General features: G+C 40.1%; 1 protein-coding gene across 2 annotated transcripts in view; it reads left to right on the forward strand.

Annotated features, from left to right (window-relative positions):
* CAPSL (calcyphosine like) overlaps positions 1–22234 on the forward strand; it is a 29401-nt gene that overhangs the window by 2723 nt on the left and 4444 nt on the right. For both annotated transcript variants that reach the window (XM_006156328.2, XM_006156327.2), the window contains exons 2-4: positions 8544–8680; positions 20073–20250; positions 20540–20749. In XM_006156328.2, the coding sequence (XP_006156390.1) occupies positions 8544–8680; positions 20073–20250; positions 20540–20749 (525 nt within the window). The remainder of the gene's footprint in view (positions 1–8543; positions 8681–20072; positions 20251–20539; positions 20750–22234) is intronic.

The raw sequence follows: 22234 nt of genomic DNA on the forward strand, positions 1-22234 counted from the left end.
ACCGCTCTTTCATTTCTAAACTAAATAAGAATTTTTCTTGAAAAAATTTGCTCTTTATTCCAATCTTAGACATCTGGGTTCACAGAAAAAACATCAATTTTCACAAAACAGCTTCCTACATTGCAGAAACCAAAAGTTAGCATTTTGAAGAAGATAGTATTACAGATTTATACTGTATTATAGAAAGGGCCATATGCTGGCTTCTCTTGGCATTCCTAATGCCCATGAAAATTTATGCCATTCATGATAGTTTTGGAGCAGATTTTCTCATACATTTTTTCCCCTATAGGAGCTTATGGTCTTCTTGAAATGTGATTAACAGACATATCTAATGCATAACTTTATATAATTAGTACAGAATTTTATGTCTTCAAGCATCTTTTGCAATGAGCTTTCTTTTTTTAAAATTTTTTATCATTATTTTCTTTACATTTAATCATTGTACATCTTTACAGCCTAAAAGATGAATTTTGTCATCTTGAATACACTGCAAATTGGTCCAGTCAAAGATATTATTATATACATTATTATCAGCAGACAATTTTTCATTTTTGTTCCCATTAAATGCTTTCCTTTTTTTAATTTTGATTTCCTCTCCCCCTCCCCATTGCCCACACTTCTCCTGCACTGTCTTTAGTTTTGTACTATTATTATTATTATTATTATTTACATGTCAAGAAAAGCAATTTTAGCTTTAATGAATCAAATTAAATAAAGTGAAGAAAAATTTGCTGAAGACTTAAAGCCAGGAAAAAGGTTAAGATTCTATTCGAAGTAGGTAGATGCTAAAAACTCAAAAAACAGATATGGACAGAGCGAAAATCTAATAACAAGTGTAGTTTTCTTCTGAAACATTTTTTTCTCTCTTCATCCCTCTTTTTTTACCAAAGAGAAGCATAAACTAACTTATTTGCAAAAAAAAAAAAAAAATAAGGTCTGTTATTTAGTCTCAATTTGGTCTGTTATTTGGTCTGTTAATTGATTTAGTTGGCTTTGCAAGAACCTTTTATAAGAAACATCAGATTAGACTTTTTTTAATTTTAGAGTTTTTTTTTTTGCTATTGGGTGCGTGCATTCGCCAGAAGGACAGAGAGAGACATAGAGACAGAAAGCGAGAAATCACCCCCCAGGGGGGATGGCCATGCCACAATCTCTTCTCCTCTACTCTCCTCTTGGGATCTTGGGCACACATGCACACGCACCCGGTGTGAGTTTAAGCCACTGGGTCTGGGACTCAAACCACGGTCGGCTACATGGGAGTTCAGCGACATAGCCATTATGCTAACTGCTGGTCCCTAGATTAGACTTTTTAAAAAGCCTCCCAGGGCTACTGAGCCAAGTCAGAAATTCATCATCTGACTGTGCCTTACAGTACCTGTACTTGGAATTTTTGGGGCCTGTCAGGAATGGGCTGCAGAGAAGCCTGCCTATCAACAGTGACTGTGACATGAGTATCAAATATTTTGAGGAAATGTTCTACTGTGCAGAGAAAATTCTTTAAGGTTCTAGATTTCAATGGTGTCTTATTTCCACAGTAAGCTTATGCCACTTAAGCAATGATAGATACTGACACACTTTAAGCAGCATGTTTGGCCATCCAAACAAAAACCAGATATTTTCTGTATTCACTTGTTGCAGAAATAATTTAAAAAATTCTTCTATGATATAGAGAGGAAAGGGAGAGAGGTAAGTTGCAGGAAGGGGAAAGGCACTCTCAACAGAGTCTTCAAGCTTTGATCCACCCCTCGCTTCAGTTCTCCCAGATCAAAGGGTTGCCTGCACCCAGCATGTCCAGGGAGATCTTGGGACAAGAACCTGGGTCTTCCCACGTGGGCCCAGCACCGCAGAGCAATGTGTTACCTTTGCGCTCCCTCCCTTTTTCCTAGAAATAATTTTAAAAAGAATTTGTGGGAAAATAGTAAATATAATAGTATAATAATATAGAAGATAATCAGCTACAGGAGATTAGGAGATATATCAAACTTTGATATGCATTAGAACCACTGAAAACATTAAAATGCACATCTCCATATCCACATTTTCAACAGCACCCATAGTAGTCCTAGATCTTTACAGTTTCGCTTTTCATCCTTGGTACTGTTGATACTTTGGACTGAGTAATTCTGTCATCAGAGGCTGTCTTGTCTTGCAGAATATTTAGTGGCACCCATTACCTCTACCCATTAGATTCCAGTATGCTCTGACACTTTCATTGTAACAACCAAAAATTTCTCCAGACATTAGCAAATGTCTCCTGGGAGAAAAATCGTACCTGAGGGAACAGCAGTTAGAGTAATGGCTATGTCGCTGGACTCCCATGTAGTCGACTGTGGTTTGAGTCCCGGACCCAGAGGCTTAAACTCACGCCAGGCACATGTGCGTGTGTGTGTGCCCAAGATCCTGAGAGGAGGATGGAGAAGGGATTGCGGCGTGGCCATCCCACCTGGGGGAGGGGGGGTGACTTCTCGCTTTCTGTTTCTCTGTCTCTTTCTGTGTTTCTGGCAAGTGCACGTGCCCTATTGCAAAAACCTCTCAAAAAAAAAAAAAAATTGCACCTGAATGGGAAGTACTGCTTTGTAATGTCACCTGCAGAATTAGCACAGTGCCTTGTATAGAAGTGCTTATGGAATTTCAAGCTGAATTGAGCTCATATGGGCTTACAGCAGCTCCCATGTCAACAACACTAACACACTTCTTCCCGGGGGTTGCAAGGACTCTACTGCAGAGACCAAGTTCCTCTTAAAATCTCCTCAGTCCTTAATTTCCATCTCAGAGGGAGTACATCACTATTTTCTTTTTTTTAAACACCCTATCCACCTGCTAGACTGTTCTCAAAATCTATTACTGTGGCTTAATGTTTGTGTCCCTCCAAAATTCAAAGTTGAAACTTAATCCCCAATGCAACAGTATTGAGAAGTGGGGCCTTTAGGAGGTGATTAGGTCACAAGGGTTTCTCCCTCATGGATGGGATGAAGGCTTTTATAAAAGACGCTTCACACAGCGTTCAGCTCTGTTCTGTTCTTCTGTCCCCTCCATCATGTGAGGACATGGCATATGTCCCCTCTGTAAGATGCCCATTTAAGGCACCACCATAGAAGCAGAGAGCAGTCCTCTTCAGACCTCAAACCTGCTGGTACCTTCTTACTGGACTTCCCTGACTACAAAACTATGAGAAATAAATTTCTCTTCTTTATAAATTACCCAGACTATGGTATTTTGTTATAGCAGCATAAATATTGGATCCTGGGATTCCACGCTTATTTCATAGGGAAACTTTATGAAGGGAAACTTCTTGAGGAGCCCCAAGTTCTTGCTATTTATCATGTAGTGGTAGCTAGTTTATTCAACAGACCAAAGTAAGAGCCAATGGTTTCATTTCCCACAACCATTGCTTTTAAACATGATCTATTATAGCTTTCTTGCCTAGTCTTGGATGACAGTCAGGGTATTGGAAGTTCTTCTGAGTCTAAATAAAAGTTTCAATCTTATATCCAGGCCCCAAGTTGAAAAAGAAGAGCAAAAACCAGGTTATATCCCCATCCCTATTGGGGGCTGGTCTTGATGCTTAAGATCGAGCCTGAGTTAGAGACATGGGGAAAGTTTTGACTTGGAGGAGAACCTTAGAAAAAGTGAATACCTTTTCTATCTCCTCAGAACCAGCTAGAAACCTCACAAATTTAATCAGTAGCTATCTGCTCTCTGGACTGCTGTTCTCATTTCTTTTTTCTACATAGCAGAATGGTTTAAAATCACATGGAACTATTATTGCAACCCCAAATTCTTTACTATAAAAAATGACTCATGTCATAAATAGTGCAGGTATTACAGAGATGCCTAAAAAATGTTCTTAAGGCAAAGCTCATTTCATGCTCTGGCTGTGTGGAAGATGATGGCATCTAGAGGCAGGACAGGAGTTTGGAAAAACTGGACTGTTCTGCAGGTAGTTGCTGTTCTAACAGTGTGGGGTTCATGTGACCTCCTCAGTGAGACAGCTCCCCTGCAGTGCATGCTGTCCCTGTGCCTCAGCTTCCCAAGCGGTGAGGGGCAGAGAAAGACTGGCAAGGCAAAACCTGAGCCAGCCATTGTGCCCCGTCCCTGTCAGCCAGGTGAGCCTTCTTTCCCTTCTCAGCACTTCCCCCTTCTGCCCCCGAATGACATCCATAGCACCTTCCTGTTTGTCCAGTTGAGCTCCCCACTCTCCGCCTTAACACAGCTGACCTATGGTCTTCCCTGAGGTTCATCCCAGCTAACTAAACTGGCCAGTTTTTGTAGTTCTTTCCTGAACAGTGGATTACGGAGACATACAGTGTCAGAGAAACCAAAGGGTGGAGGGAGCATTTCTTAAAGGATGGGGTGATTTTCTTTGGATTTTGCAACAAAGCATGGAAGGTTTTAGTGCTTTATAGTGTCTGGATCGATGATCCCTAGGGTGGCCTCTTCAGCAATAAGATTCACTTCTGAGTTTGCAGGTTGTCTATAGAATCTTATCATCGTAGCTTTGAAGAGAGGATATGTAATCCAGTATACAGACACCAGAGGGCACCAAAGACAACCTAATAAAGAGCAGGCTGGGGATGGAGTGTTTCCTTCTGAAGATTAGTTTAAATCTGTCCCTGAACCATAGCGAGAACCTAGAGACAGATCTCCATGCATTCTCAGCTTTCCCTATCGTTTCTCACAGGGCTTCTCACAATGTATACAGACAGATGGTGTTGGCAGTAGCAGTCAGCCAGTACTCTACCTGGACAGTGGAATGAGGCAGCTTAACTGGGACCATGACACAAAGTCTCCTTTGGCTTTGCTGCTGGTGGCTCACTCAGACTGTGCCCACATCTCTAGGCCTCCACATTTCATTGCTCTGTGAATGCCCCTTCCCATGAGCCACTGGGGATGGGGTGGGGAGCCACCAGTAAGGGCTCTGGAGGCCAGCCCTGAGCTCTCCATCTCCTATAAACTCACATTCAGTCATTCCTTATCTGGAATCCCCATCTCTCCTGTGCACACTGTCTAGTGGCATGGTTGGCCCGCAACCTCTGCTGGACAAGCCTGATCCTTGCAAAGTGCAAATTGTCATTTTCTCTTAGAGAAGCTTTTCTAATAGCTCTCAGCACAAAATCCAAATCTCACTATGTCATTTCAGGCTCTTTGCAATATGTTTACCTGCCTAGTTTCATCTTTCTCCAAATTTCACCCTTCCATACTCCCACCTGATCTCCAAGACACTTTATTTCTCTTCCTCCCACATCTACTCCCTCCATGCTCATATTCTCCAATCATACCATTAATAAAATACTTAGGTTTTTCTAATGATACTGTTTTTTCTTTCACTTTGGCATAAGCACTTGGTACACCTGCTGTGCCCTTCCTTCTATCCCCACAGCCCATCCTCTGTAAGTACCACCTTCCATTAGAATTAAACTTAGACATGACCTTTGTTGTTGCTGTCATTGCTAGATGGCTTGTGTACTGATGAGAGAGAGAGAAGGAACCCCTGCAATGGGCACAGTTATGCTCCAATGCCTTTCCCTCCCTTCCTCCATCCTGTTGGGATTTTGGAATGCACGCACATGCATCAGCTATGCTTTCAAATCATGAAGTTGAGACTCCAAACTCATGGTCAGCTGAATCTGAATCTTGAATCCGGCTCCTCAAACCATGAGGCCAAAGCTGGCACCTAGCCATCACTTCTGAGAAGTCTTTAGAAAGCCCCACTCCAAGCTGGGATGGCCACCCTAAGTAGTGGGATTCTAATTCCTCTCCCCTTGACTGTGAGTGCTGTCCTATTCCCTTTGGCCTCACAACTAGCAGAGTGCCCCTGCACTTACAAAACTCTTAGACACCTGCTGATGCTCCGAAACATTTGATAATCCCAAAAGGAGATCCCATACCCATTGAGTGGGCACACTCTACTCTCCTGCTCCCAATTCCCAGCCCCTGAAAAATCACTAATGTGCTTTCTATCTCTATGAATTCACCCATGCTAGGTATTTTATATAAGTAAAATGATATAATGTGTAACATTTTTATATATGACTGTTTTCACTTAGTATAATGTGGTCAAGGTTCAATTGCATTATAGCACATATCAGTACTTCATTCCTATCCACGGTTGACTGATATTCTATTGCATGGATTAATCACAATTTATTTATTCATTCACCAGTTGAAGATACTTTTGTTTTTCAGCTTTGGGGCTATTGTGAATAGTGCAGCTATTAACCTTTATGTGTGTGTGTGTGTGTGTGTGTGTGTGTGTGTGTGTTAGCTGGAGTCCCTGTCTTCAATTTAGCTTACAGAGCTTTTGTGAGGACTAGGTAGTTCTTACCACCTAGTGGGGGCACAATGGATGTTAGCAATTGATGTCTTTTATGTTATTCTGAAGGTGTATAAAGGGGACCCCACTGAGGATCTGTCTCACATCCAGGAGCCAGGTCTCATTTTCTCTCAGTTTTTATTTTTTCTTTCCTCATTCCCCACTTCTAGTCATAGATCATGTGGAAAAAACAGAGCAAAAAGGTAAGGTGGACAGGGAGGGGATGAGTCATGGGAGGTGAGGATAGGGAGATAGGTGATTTAATCAGGAATCAGGATGAAGGGTAAGGAGTTAGCCTGTCTACTGGCTGGGAGAAGGCTGTAGGAAATAGACCAAGTTAAATGTGTGGATGCCTGAACGGTCCATTCTGGCCTCAGGTTTTGGTTTTAAATCCCCTTTCCCAGAAGTTAAATAATGACTAGTGTTTAGGGCAGACCTCTCCAGTTGTGTGGTAGATGAACAGCCTTGGCATAGGAGAGACACAAATCTGAGGGTTGCCACATTTGATGGAAATAATTCTGTCCTAGTGTGTTCCTTGAAGAAAGTGCCAGAATTTGGCCAGGGAGGAAATTCTTGAACCAAGGCTGGAACCATTGTAATACCATTTTGTTCCCTTGCGCCTTGAGTTGTTCTTTGCACATTCTTCAAGTCCTCTTACTCTTTTCATTCACCACGTACATTAAAGTGTCTTCTAGAATCCTCCACTTATTGTGTCAGTAGACTCGTGATGATAAGTGTTTTGGAGCTGGGGTGGAACCTAAAAATCATCTAATCTCATCAATTTATTTAACAGTGGACAAGACAATGGAGGCCCTGGGATTTGCCAGATGTCATCATTATTGGGTTGAAGAGCCAGGACTTGAACCTGGGTTTCTAGCCTCCCAGCCCAGTACCCTTTCCACTGTCTTGTGAATTCTGAGAACTCAAGTCTGGCTGCAAGAGTTTGCATGTGCCTCTGGGACCACTTACTTAGGAGGCAGAACTTCACTACACCCAAACTTCCTCCTATTTCTGAATACCTAAAACACAAAGGTTGAACTGTAGAGAAAGGTATCTTATATATCTGTTAGGAGAGAGAGTTCCCTTTCTTTTTATTTTTTGTGCTGAGAACTTTGTTAGGCATAAATGGCCACATACCTGTTACTCAAGGAGAACAAAGTAGTTACTGTCAAGAATGATTATGACCCGGGACCAGCAGTTAGCGTAATGGCTATGTCGCTGGACTCCCACATAGTCGACTGTGGTTCGAGTCCCGGACCCGGTGGCTTAAACTCACGCCGGGCGTGTGTGCATGCGTGCCCAAGATCCCGAGAGGAAAATGGAGGAGAAGGGATTGCGGCGTGACCATCCCCCTGGGGGGTGATTTCTCGCTTTCTGTCTCTCTGTCTCTCTCTGTCTGTCTGGTGAGCACATGCGCCCTATAGCAAAAACCTCTCTCTTTCTCTCAAAAAAAAAAGAATGATTATGACCCATGTGTTGAGAATATGAGTTAAGGCAGTAACAACTGAACCAGCAGATAGAGTAATGGTTACATTGCTAGACTCCCACGTAGTTGACTGCGGTTTGATTCCTGGACCTGATGACTTGAAACTCATGCTGAGCACATGTGCATACGTGCCTGAAACCCTGAGAAGAGAATGGAAGAGAAGGGATTGCAGCATGGTCATCACCCTGGGGGGGTGATTTCTTGCTTTCTATCTCTTTGTCTGTCTCTCTGGTGAGCTCATGTGCCCTATAGCAAAAATCTCTCTCAAAAAAAAAAAAAAAAAGACAGAAGCAACAACAACAAAATATCAATGTTCAGACTAAAAAGGAGAATATTAATATTAAATGTGGGTCAAAGGAATTAAGGAAAACTATAAATAGAATATAACATACAATATTGGTTCAAAGAGAGAATATATGGAGAAATTGTACTTCCTTTTTCATGGAGGGAAGAGGGCTTCAGAAAGATCAACCATGTTGGGAAATGGTTGTATACTTAAGACCACTGTCCATGTTGGAGAAACCAACAGGATTCCTCAGGATTAGATAAGTAAGTAACAAATATGTCAGGCACACAGTTGGTATAATTAAAAATGGGAAATTTTGGGTGGCTTGATACCATTTTTGGGAGGTTCGATGACAGAGTGAACTATAAATGTCCCTCTCAGTGTGGCTGTTGCCATCCCAGCCAGAGACAGGCAATGAGGCCTGAGCTTCACTAATGTGTTGTGAATTCTTCTCTCAGATGGCAGGGACAGCACGCCACGACCGAGAGATGGCGATCCAATCCAAGAAAAAGCTCACCACAGCCACCGACCCCATTGAAAGACTTCGACTGCAATGCCTGGCCAGGGGTTCTGCTGGCATCAAAGGACTTGGCAGGTAGGATCCGGCTGCACATGGCAGAGAGATAAAGTGGTAAAACAGAACATGACCGGGGGAGACTAACCCTGGCTGTGTGATCTTAGGCAATTTTCTCCTAGGGTGTCAGTTTCTTATTTGCAAAATGCAGAGTTTGAAACAGTTCATCTCTAAGGTCTCTCATGACAGTTTTCTTAGTCCCAGATTGAGCAAGGCCTATGTTGGCTACAAGAGGGTACAGTGAGTGGCAGCTTGAGGCAAAGGGAGAAGCATGCCCAATAGTAGGGATACCTCGCAGATATGAGAGAGAGAGAGAGAGAGAGCGCCCTTGAAGCTATTATGACAGAGATCTGCTTGGAATGGGGAGGAGGAAACAGGGATTGAGCAGTGACCACAGAATCTGAAGCTTTGCTCTCAGGCATTGTTGTATCACTCACCTCCAGGGCCACTGGAAGTGTCCATTAGGTAATTGACAACTCATTGCTCAAGTGGTTCTCCCAGTTGGGTAGGGTCTGTGTTTCCACACTCTGATGATGTGAGTGGTCTTCAGGACCAGACTGAGAAACTCTAGAGGAAAGGAGATTGTGTGCCTTCCAGTGGCAACCCCTATGCATTATGGCAAGCAATGTCAAGTGGGTGCCAGGAGCCAGGCGTGGTACACATCTGGGAGAGTCATGGGTAGCAAGGATTCTAGCTTCCATAGAAGACTTTGACTAAGGAGAGTAAGAATCACACCAATAACCTCTCAGTGGAGTGAGAAATTATATGTTTGAGAAGTTCAGCATACCAAGGAGGGAAAACCAACTTCATACCAGAGACTGTAGAAGTTTCACTTAAGTAAGGGACTGAGTACCTGAGATGGCACTTTGAATAGTCTCACATCTCAGACTGAGTCCAGCCTCATTAGAAGCCCAGGTTATGAAAGTGTGGACCTGGTGGCTGGGTTGTCAGAGTCTAATGGAAGACTGGCCCACTTCCCTTCAATACTGTCACTCCACTTTCCACCTGTGTCATCCTGGGTCCATGTGATTGTTCTTGGGAGCTCTGTCACTCTCCCACTCCATGCTCCTTCTGTTGAATCCCTTCTGTTGCCTATACCATCTCTGCTCCGTATCCACTATGCCCTGCACCAACAGTGGTCTTTCCACTGTAAATTAGTCTACTGTGAACAGGCACCACCATTTCTTCAGCCTTTTGTCTGAACATGCCCTCTCCCTTCTTTACTGGCCTTGGCCTTCCGTAAGTCTCTCTTCAACTCTAGTGGAGGCTACCCCGCTTTTCCACCTCTGCCTTATGGTAAACTGAGGGCTAAACACTCTCCTTAGTCTAACTCCTCATCCCAGGTAACAAACCCCACCCCTTGTTTATTTATCTCTTTCCCATAAATGCTGTCTTTGAAGGAAAATTTTTTGTGTTAGACTTTATTTTGGGCAATTTCCAGGACATTTGACATTTGGTGAAGTCTTGACTCCTGGTAGCATATTTCAACCTTGTCTTGAATCTTTATCACAGTCAAGATCAGGATGACTATCTATATCTAACACCTTCATTTTTTGACACCACATTCTGGTGGTTTTTAACAGTATGTGTTCTTTCTCAGTCATTTCCAATTGCCGTGAAAATGTGACTATTTCTCAAGATTCTGTTTTCAGTATCTTTACTTCATCATGCATCATGGCCTGAGTGCCATTCCAGGTGCTCAGTCCTTTGTTGGAAATAAAGTCTTCCACAACCTCCATATGTGAGTTTGGATTTCCCTCCTTGGCACCTTGAACTTCTTAAATATACAGTATCTTCACTTCACCCTGCATCTTCCCCATTCCTGAGTTAGCTCATTGTTATCCTGGCTCCTGGCCACATTATTAGCATTGAGTCCTAGCTTGAGCACCATACTCATTGCACAGTTTATACCTTTCCTTTCTTCAGGAAGGACATTAACTAATGAACTAACCAATTACTCAGTGACTACCTCTATGTAGCTGCCTTAATATCCAAGATACCAAAAAAAATCATCATCCCCTCTGCAAACAGAACTTCCCCTGAAATCCCTACTCTTTGAATGCTATCACTACTTTTACAACTCTTTGGATTAGAAACTTTAGAATTATCTTCAATAACTCACCACCTGACTCCTCTAATTCTACAGTATCTTGTAATCTCATTTCTTATTTTCATCTCAGTTTCTCAACTGCAGACATTCAACATCGTTTCCTGGACTCTTATTATGGTATTCTTACTGGTTCCTGTACTTCTAATATTTTTCAGTCCTCCAATTTATTCAATTTGCTATTGCTAGAGTTTTCTTATACTTTTATTTGGATGATATTACTTCTCATGAAAGCTATTCAATAACTTTTTTTTTTAAACTTAGTAAGGTTAAAACTCATGTCAGCCTACAGTGTGACACAACACTCTGATGCTGGAGTTCATATGCGGAACAGGAGTTCAGTTTCCAGTTCAGCTGCATATGCTGGGTGCACATGTGTGCTCATCATTCTGACTGATTGGCTGGGAGAGGCTGAGGGAAGGATTGTAGCATGAGACTCTGTTGAGGGAGCATCTCTCTCTCTTTCTCTCTCATGAAAGAAAAAATGGAAACCTTTTAAAAAGGAAAAAAATCTTCAGCCTTTAAGGAAATCCAACTTACCATGTTAATTCAATGATTTCTTCCTTTGCAACTGTCCTCCAACTCCTCAGATGTCCCAAGAATACCCTATAAAACTGCTATAGATTTGAAAAAAGTATCCTTCTCTTTGCACTCAGAACTACTTATTAGATCAGCCTTGTAGCCTAGTGGTTAAGGCAGCTGGATCCCACATAGTCAAGTGTGGAGTTTGAGTCCCAGACTCTGAGGTTTAAAAACCATGCTGGGTGCATGTGTGTGTATGCTCAAAATCCAGAAAGGAGAGAGAGATGTAGAAGGGATCATGGTGTTACAATGCCACACTGAGGGTGGCTGCTTTCTTACTTTTCTTCTTTCTCTTTCTTTCTCCAGCAAGTTCATGCATCATGGCCTGAGTGCCATTCCAGGTGCTCAGTCCTTTGTTGGAAATAAAGTCTTCCACAACCTCCATATGTGAGTTTGGATTTCCCTCCTTGGCACCTTGAACTTCTTAAATATACAGTATCTTCACTTCACCCTGCATCTTCCCCATTCCTGAGTTAGCTCATTGTTATCCTGGCTCCTGGCCACATTATTAGCATTGAGTCCTAGCTTGAGCACCATACTCATTGCACAGTTTATACCTTTCCTTTCTTCAGGAAGGACATTAACTAATGAACTAACCAATTACTCAGTGACTACCTCTATGTAGCTGCCTTAATATCCAAGATACCAAAAAAAATCATCATCCCCTCTGCAAACAGAACTTCCCCTGAAATCCCTACTCTTTGAATGCTATCACTACTTTTACAACTCTTTGGATTAGAAACTTTAGAATTATCTTCAATAACTCACCACCTGACTCCTCTAATTCTACAGTATCTTGTAATCTCATTTCTTATTTTCATCTCAGTTTCTCAACTGCAGACATTCAACATCGTTTCCTGGACTCTTATTATGGTATTCTTACTGGTTCCTGTACTTCTAATATTTTTCAGTCCTCCAATTTATTCAATTTGCTATTGCTAGAGTTTTCTTATACTTTTATTTGGATGATATTACTTCTCATGAAAGCTATTCAATAACTTTTTTTTTTAAACTTAGTAAGGTTAAAACTCATGTCAGCCTACAGTGTGACACAACACTCTGATGCTGGAGTTCATATGCGGAACAGGAGTTCAGTTTCCAGTTCAGCTGCATATGCTGGGTGCACATGTGTGCTCATCATTCTGACTGATTGGCTGGGAGAGGCTGAGGGAAGGATTGTAGCATGAGACTCTGTTGAGGGAGCATCTCTCTCTCTTTCTCTCTCATGAAAGAAAAAATGGAAACCTTTTAAAAAGGAAAAAAATCTTCAGCCTTTAAGGAAATCCAACTTACCATGTTAATTCAATGATTTCTTCCTTTGCAACTGTCCTCCAACTCCTCAGATGTCCCAAGAATACCCTATAAAACTGCTATAGATTTGAAAAAAGTATCCTTCTCTTTGCACTCAGAACTACTTATTAGATCAGCCTTGTAGCCTAGTGGTTAAGGCAGCTGGATCCCACATAGTCAAGTGTGGAGTTTGAGTCCCAGACTCTGAGGTTTAAAAACCATGCTGGGTGCATGTGTGTGTATGCTCAAAATCCAGAAAGGAGAGAGAGATGTAGAAGGGATCATGGTGTTACAATGCCACACTGAGGGTGGCTGCTTTCTTACTTTTCTTCTTTCTCTTTCTTTCTCCAGCAAGTGCACATGCCCTCTGGTAAAACTAAAAAATAAAAATAAACGACCCCCCCCCCACACACACACACTTCTTATCAGTTTTCTGATTACCATCTCCCACCCCTTTTCATTTTCAACATATTTCTTAAAGGACAGAGCTGAACCTCATTAATCTTTATATTCCTCTTAACAGGGCTTAACACGACTGACTCAGCACATGATAGATGCCTAATCAATGTTGACTTTCATCTAACAACACATGGTAGCTTAATGATAGACAATTATTTTGAATTCATTTTTATTTTACAAGTATATGGACCATTTTGCTCCCCGTAGCACTGTTGTTTGTTCCTTAATTAATTTATTCTCTCATTTACCCAGCCAATGAATACAGATAGAGTGACCACCATGTAGTAAATATGCAGCAGTAAACAAAACAGCCACAGTCTCTGCCTCATTGAGCCTATGTGCTAGTGTGTGCAATATCCTTATTCAAAGTGTTCTTCATTTGGGGCCAGCCAGTGGCATGGTGGTTAAGGTGACTGGATCCCATATAGCCTACTGAACGATTTGAGTCCTGGAACCAGTGGCTTGAAAAATACACCAGGCAGGTATACATGCAAGCCCCAAATAATCCTGAGGGGAGAATGGAAGAGAAGGGATTGCAGTGTGGCTCTCTCCCCTGGGGTTGATTTTTCACTGTCTGTCTCTTTCTCCATATCTCTTTCTGGTAAGCGCACATACCCTACCACAAAAACAAACAAATAAAAAACAACAACAAAGAGTTATTTTTGTTTTTAAAATGAAGAAAGGAAGACTAAAGAGTAATAATCTATCATTTTAACATGTAATTAGTATCCTGAAAAAGTACCAGTTTTGACTTGATGTTTATACCTTATTTTATCTTTAATAGGAAACTGAAGATCAGTTAGGCTAATCCCTCATAGAAAACTAAGACCCAAAGGAGTTACAAGTCATGCCCAATGTCACACAGCTAGTTTTAGTAAAGCACTGGCAATCTAGTCTAGATTTTCTGAATCCTTGTTAAGAATTCTTCCATGGGGGACTACCAGGTGGTATGGTGGCTAAAGCGCTGGACACTCTCACATGGCTGACCACGATTTGAGTCCTGGACCTGGTGGCTTGCTTTCTCACTTTCTCTCTCTCTATGTCTGTCTCTCTCTAGTCAAATTAAAATAAATGAATCAATAAATAAAATTAAATAAATAATTATTTTTAAAAAAAGAGAAAGAATTCTTTCTACATGTTAGACTACCAGCAAAATAGACTAGTCTTAGGGATTTGCTGAGGATAGTGGTAGAGAGTAGAGGAGAAGGAAATACATGCAGAATAAGGTCACGGTAGGGTGTGATGTAATTGACAGAAGCATCTCAAGCATTCTAATGAAACATAATTAGAAATATATTACTTACTTCATAGAAAAAGTTATGGGTACTACATGTTTGGAGATGATCAGATACAAATGGAGATAATGAAGCATGTTTCTAAGAGGAGGCTTTTCTTATACCTATCTATACATCTTGGGCCAGCAGCTAATGCATGTTGAGAAAAGAAAAAGCCCTGCTAACACTCAATGAAGTCCATTTCAAGAAAACGGGGCAAAATAGAGGTTTCAAAGTACTTACCTACATTTTCTTCTTTCTTTTAATTGGGAAATAAAAAGACTTTGTGTTGTTGGGTCTATTAGTAAATATAGAAGCCTGAAAAATGTTGCTTTTTTCTTTTGGTTTTTAAAATAATCTCTTTTGTAGAACAGCTTCAGATTTATAGAAACTTTGAGAAGATAGTACTGAGTTCCTACAACACTTCTTCACCCAATTTTCCTTATTATTAGCATTCTACATTAGTACGGTTCATTTGTTAGACATAAGGAGACGAAATTGAAATGTTATTTACTTAATTTCATAGTTTATTCACTTTCCTTAGTTTTTACATTGTGTCTTTTTTTCTGTTTCAGAATCCCATCCAGGATACTGTGTTACATTTACTCGATTTCCTTAGGCTTCTCTTGGTTATGGCAATTTCTCAGACTTGTCTAGGTTTTGATGAGCTTGACAGGTGAATTACAGGTTGAGTGTCCTTTATCTAAAATGCTTGAGAGAAGAAATATATATCTTTTTGGAGTTTTTTTTTTTTTTTTTTTTTTTTTTGCTAAAAGGTGCATGCGCTTGCCAGAAAGACAGAGAGAGTCAGGAGGACAGAAAGCGAGAAATCAACCCCCAGGGGGGATGGCCACACTGCAGTCCCTTCTCCTCTGGGGATCTGGGCACACATGCACACGTGCCCAATGTGAGTATTAGCTGCCGGGTCTGGGACTTGAGCCACAGTCAACTACATGGGAGTCCAGTGATATAGCCATTACATCATCTGTTGGTCCCCGAGACAAGAAATATTTCTGATTTCAGTTTTTTTTTTTAAATTTTGAAATATATGTGTGTGTGTACATGTATGTGTATATGTATACTATGTGTATATACATATATATTTATATAAATATATATTTATATTTATAATGAATTATCTTGAGAATGAGACCCACATCTAAGCACGTTTTTGTTGCTGTTTTATGTACACCTCATACACATTGCTGGAAGGAAATTTTAGACAGTCTTCTTGTGTTTCAGCATTTTGACTGGGATGCGTTTTGTAAGACAGATGTGGAATTTCCCACTTGCAGCATCAAGTTGACACTCAGGAAGTTTCAGATTTTGTACATTTTTGATTTTAGACTTTTTTTCTTCTTTTTTTTGAGAGTTTTTTTCTATAGGGTGCATGCACTTGCCAGAGAGACAGAGAGAAAGGGAGACAGAAAGTGAGAAATCACCCCCCAGGGTGAATGGCCATGCCACATTCCCTTCTCCTCCATTTTTCTTCTCGGGATCTTGGACATGCATGCACACACGCCCGGCACTGAGTTTAAGCCACCGGGTCCAGGACTCGAACCACGGTCGACTACGTGGGAGTCCAACGACATAGCCATTACGCTAACTGCTGGTCCCGATTTTAGACTTTTGAATGCAAGATACTCAACCTGCATTTTGTAGAATGTCCCGCTAATGGGATTTGTTTAATTACAAAAATTAGATTGGGATTATTGGTTTTTGGTATCACAGAAGCAAAGTGCCATTTTTATCACATCATACCAAGAATACATACTATCAGCATGATTTACTAATGCTGATGCTGAGCTTCATCACCTGCTCGAAGTAGAGACTGTCAGACTTCTTCAATGTAAAGTTACTCTTCCTAATCCTTTACATTTTGTATTTTTTGGAAAAAAGCCTTGATGCAGGGCCTACACTTAGGAATTAGGGAGTGTGCTTTCCCTCCTTGAGGGCTGAGTATATGCATAGCTTACTTGAAGATTTTCTGCAAGGGAAATTTGCCTTCTCTTCCCATTTATTTACTTAGTCTATCATTTATTTAAACCACTATGGACTCCTAGATATTTATTTTATACTTTGTGCTTGTCTTAGTTAATTTTTAGGTCATTAATAGAAATACCCAATGCTGCATGAATTAGAGAGAAGTAGAAACATAATACCTCACAATTCAGGTGGCTAGAAAGTCCAAGGGCAGCACAAAATGGTAGAATGTGAAATGTCTGTCTATGTGGTTTTCTCTCTGATAACCACCATAACTCAAACATAGAGGCCCCTCCATAGTGACATTAAAGTCTCAAAGACCTTAACTTGCAATACCACAAGAGAATGAAATTTTCACTTCACATTGCAATTAAGCCCCAACTCCTGGATTTGTGGGGGACATCCAAATTTAAAAACATGGTCCTGGGGGAACAAACCTTCATCCAAACCACAATACCATTATGACCCAGTTTTAAAAATTTTATTGATCAAATTATTTTGGATTTGGGAATTACTTTGGGATCTTTTTTTTTTTTTTTTTTTTTTTTTGGAGAGGTTTTTGCTATAGGGCGTGTGCGCTCGCCAGACAGAGAGAGAAAGAGACAGAAAGTGAGAAATCACCCCCCAGGGGAGATGGTCACGCCACGATCCCTTCTCCTCCATTCTCCTCTCAGGATCTTGGGCACGCACGCACACGCGCCCGGAAGAATTGAGTTTTAAGCCACTGGGTCCAGTACGCGAACCGTGGTCGACTACGTGGGAGTCCTGCGACATAGCCATTACGCTAACTGCTGGTTCCCACTTTGGGAGCTTTTTAAGTTGACTTTTGTGTCCCTTTGAGGTAGTCTCATCAATATGGTTTTTAAAATTTATTTATTTTTTAGCACTTTCTTATTTTTCAGTACTACAAGATGCCTCAAGTTCATCTTCAGTATTTCATACTCCAATCCTAGAATCAATTGTTTCTCTAAGGAATCCTGTTCTTCCTACTGGAGAATGGTATGAAAAAAAAAGACCTAGGCTCTAGGTGTGTTTTCTATTATAGGGTTGTTATTGTTTCTAAGTATATCAAGTATACTCACTTACCCCAGAAGGAATGAGTGAAAGAGAGAGAAAGAGAATGAGAAAGAGATATAGTACAGCATCTCCAACAGGGTCCTCAGGCTGCGATCCACCCCCAAGAGCACAAATGTGCTAGGATCCTAAGGAAGGTCTCGGTCCATAAATCAGCAACCTTCCCATGTAGGTCTGCCTCACAGAGCATCATGTTTACCCATGTGCCACTATTTGGTTTCTCTGTAAATATTTTTATATGTAACCAATATCAGAATTGTTAATTCATATTTCTATAGGAAATGATGCTTTCAGATAACTTATAGTGATGTGTTTATTTCCTTTAGTTTTGCAGATTCTAATCATTTCAGCACTTTTTTTCCCCACTCCTTTCAGTGATGTTATTTCATACTTCTGTAATACAATGAGGTTTTTTGTCACTATGTGTGTTCCTTCCTGGGATGCCTTGACTTTCCAAATGACTTAAAAAAAAACTATGCAAACATTAAGGTTTACTCTTGGTGCTGTGAAGTTTTGTGGGTTTTAGCAAATGTATAATGTCTTATATCCACAATTACGGTATCACACAGAATAGTTTCATTACCCTAAAAATTCTTTGTGCTTTATCAATTTACCTCTTTCTACCCCTCCCTCTTTTTACTGTCACCATAGTTTTGCCTTTTTTAATAGTATCACATAATTAGAATCATACACTGTACATGTGTTCATACTGTGTTTGTGTGTTTAAAGTTTTTTTTTTTTTAATTATAGTCTGGAAAGAGGCTCTTCAAATTTGGGAGAAAGAGTGCAGAGAAGAATCTAAGACTTCTGTATTTTACTTCAAAAACTTTGAAAGAGTTTTTCTGTTTTAAATCTTTACAGTTACAACTTGTGGGACTTCCTCCCCCCCACTTGTGTATATGTGTGTGTGTGTGTGTGTGTGTATACACATACACCTCAAATGAATTTTTCCATCATGAATGCACTGTATATTGGTTCAGTCAAAGATATTGCCATACTTATTATCATCAACAGATAATTTTTCATTTTTGAGTCCCTTACATGTTTTCTTCTTTCTTTTCCCCCCATGTTTCCCTCCCTTCCCCTCTCTCCTCCCACACTGTCTCTAGTATTCACAATTGCTCTCCATGCCTTTATACCTTCCAATCTTTCAGTTTCTGCCATAGAGTCAGACATTCAATATATATTGAATGGGAACATACAATGCCTCTCTTTAATAGTTGGCTTTCTTCACTTAGCAGTAAATCTTCCATATGCATCTGCTTTTCATTAACTACCAGGGTCTCATTGTGTTTTTTTGTGGCTGAGTAGCATTCTGTAGTGTATATGTGCCACACTTTTTCAATCCATTCATCTGTTTGTGGACATTTGGGTTGGTTCCATGTCTTAGCAGTTGTAAATAATGCCACAGTAAACATTCATGTGCAAGTGTTTTACTGACTGCGTGTATTCCTATCCTTTGGGTAGATACCCAGGAGTGGAATTGCTGAATCATATGGTATTTCTATTTGTAGGTCTTTGAGGAATCTCTATATTGTTCTCCACAGTGGCTATACTAATTTATATTTTCACCAACAGTGTAGGAGAGTTTTCGTTTCTCCACAGCCTTGTCAGCACTTACCATTCTATATTTTTTAAATCTTAGCCATTCTGACAGGGGTTAGGTGGGATCTCATCTGGTTTTGATTTGCATCTCCCTTATGTTAAGTGATGTGGAGCATTTTTTCTTAAACTATTTGGCTGTTCATATGTCTTACATAGAATTTTCTATTCGGCTTATTTACCCATCTTTCAATTAGGTTGATTGTTTTTTTTTTTGGGGGGGGGTGGCTAAGCTGCTTGAGTTCCCTGTGTATTTTGGTTATCAGTCCCTTATCCGAGGCATAGTTTACAAATATCATCTTCCATTCTGAGGATTGTCTCTTCACTATAATTACTGTTTCTTTTGCTGTGCAGAAGCTTTTTGATCTGATGTTATCCATTTGTCTGTTTTTGGGATTATCACTTTTGGGGTCTTATTTAAGAACTCTTTGCCTACTCTGATGTTTCCAAGAGTTTCCGCTGTGTTTTCCACCAGTATTTTTATAATTTGAGGGCTTAGGTTTAGGTCTTTGATCCATTTAGAGTTGAATTTTGTTAGTGGTGAGAAATAGGCATCTAGTTTCATCTTTCTGCAGGTGGATACTCAGTTTTTCCAGCACCATTTGCTAAAGAGAGTTTCTATTCCTCAGTGGATTGTCTGGTGCCTTTTGTCAAAAATCAGTTGGCTATATGTTTTAGAGTTATTTCTGTGGTTTCTATTCAGTTTCATTGGTCTACATGCCTGCTTTGTGTCAGTACCATGCTGTTTTGATAATCAAAACAGCTTTGTAATATATTATGGGGCCAGGGAGTGAGATACCTCCTATTCTACTCATCTTGTGTGGTATTGCTTTGGCAATATGGAGTCTTTTATGATTCCAGACAAATTCTGTGATTTTTTTCTAAATATGTGAAGAATGTCTCTGGTAATTTAATTGGAGTTGTATTAAATATATAGATTAATTTGGGTTGAATTGACACTTTGATTATATTAATTCTTCCAATCCAGAAACATAGTATGTCTTTCCACTTTTTTGCATAATTTTCAATTTTTTTTCTTCAGAGTATTTCGGATTATGGATGACAATAACAATCGAACTCTTGACTTCAAAGAATTTGTGAAAGGATTAAATGATTATGCTGTGGTCATGGAAAAGGAAGAGGCTGAAGAGCTTTTCCGGAAGTTTGATAAAGATGGAAGTGGAACAATAGATTTCAATGAATTTCTTCTCACATTAAGAGTAAGTGACTTCATGAATCAGCATATCTGCTGAGTTTGGCTTTCACGTGGTTTAGGTTGGCTATTTTGAGGTTTTGTGTTCAGAAGTTGTTAGTACACTCTAGAGGGTATGGGCAGGAGACTGTGAAAAGATTCAGGGGCTTTTTGGAGTCTTTGTTATGCATGTCCTTTAACTGCACACAGACTATTTCACATCATTGATGTGAACAGGATATTTTATCACATATGATATAAAAAAAACCTCATTTTCTTGTGTATGTCCACATATTTTTTTTTATTTATTTATCTAGCCTCCAATGTCTAGAGCCAGAAAAGAGGTAATTATGCAAGCTTTCAGAAAGTTAGATAAAACTGGAGATGGCGTTATAACAATCGAAGATCTTCGTGGGGTGTATAATGTAAAACACCATCCAAAGTACCAGAATGGAGAATGGACCGAGGAACAAGTTTTCAGGAAATTTTTGGATAACTTTGATTCACCCTATGACAAAGATGGACTGGTAAGTAAAAAAAGTTTAATCAAAGTGCAATTTCTTCTATCTAATTTGAATCGTGAATGACAAATAGGTCCAAAGCCTTAAAAATCTCAATATATTGATATCATATTTATTGTTAATAGGAGACCATATAGAAAGTTGAAAGCTAAAGTAATAAAATATGTGGGTGTTTGTGCAGCATGTATACACACTCACAGGCACATGCATTCATAGGGGATCCACACACAGCTAGTTACCCATTACCTGGAGAATGTAGTATTTTATTAAAGACTTCATTTCTTGGTTACCATATTTATCATACATAGGTAAGCATATTCCAATGAATGGGACTGTAATAAAACATATTAACAATGAGACCATAATTCAATTTTTTTGGAACAGATTTACAAGGCCTTTCAAAATGTCTCAGTGATTTTTTACATTCCCCCTTATGAGCCATTTGTCATCATACTTAGCTATACCATTTAAAAAGCAGCTTTTGGTTAAGGGAATGACATCATAGAATTTATTCTGATTTATTCTTCAGTATGCTTTGACATTAACTTGCACTTCTGAACTATAGAGAACTTGAAAACAAAAGCACCTACCCCTTATCCATTGACTTTAATCTTCAAGTTAAAAATGCCCATAGCTCGGCAGGGTGAGGAATGATAACTCTATAATGTAATCTACTTTTTATCAGTAGCTATTAATGGAACTTTTAAGCCTAGAATGAACTCTAAGGATTATGGTGTTAGGACAGGGGGATTCTCTTCTTGGCCACAACAGTAGCTGAGCTGTACGGTGCTTTACCTGTTAACCTGTGCTAGACAGGAAAAGATTAGAGGGATAGTGGACAGAAAGAAGAGGTGGTGGTTATGGGAAGAGAATACAAACCTTTAGCTTCTGCTTCTGTAAGGAATTTCTCCAACATTTCCATGAAACTTTGTGATAAGTTCTTCTAGCAAAGGGTGAATGATGGATAGGGGCCTTTTCTTTATTTCCTGTTGACATTGTCCATTCGGTAATGGAGAAATATCCTCCATTTTAGGCTGAGGGATTATGGAGGTAGATTTTTTTAAAGGTGGTGGAGACAGGAGGGGGGATGAGTTAGATGCTGTAGGGCAGCCAATTGCCTAGGGACAGAAAAAACAGAACTGAATGTTTTCTTCCAATAGCCTTTGATCTCTGAGATGTCAGTAGAAAAATAGCTAACTGCCATTTCCCCCAAATAGCCCAACTCTACATGGATCCCAGGGTGTCACTGCTTCCTTTCTGCAGGTGGTTCCTCCTCATCCTTAGGGGAAACCTCAGCGGCCCTTTTCTCTCTAACCCAAGTCAAAATAATCAGTTGTTGTGATTCAGCTGATTTAAAGTCCCCACCCCTCCCCTTTTGACATTCATCTGAATAAGCCACTTCTTCTCTCAGATACTCACAGAGATTACTGAGGTTTTCAGCAGTTACAGCATTTGAAGACACCTGAATATCACAGACCTTCTATTAATACT

Source organism: Tupaia chinensis, unplaced genomic scaffold (genome assembly GCF_000334495.1).
Source record: "Tupaia chinensis unplaced genomic scaffold, TupChi_1.0 Scaffold000489_1, whole genome shotgun sequence".
NCBI lineage: Eukaryota > Metazoa > Chordata > Mammalia > Scandentia > Tupaiidae > Tupaia > Tupaia belangeri.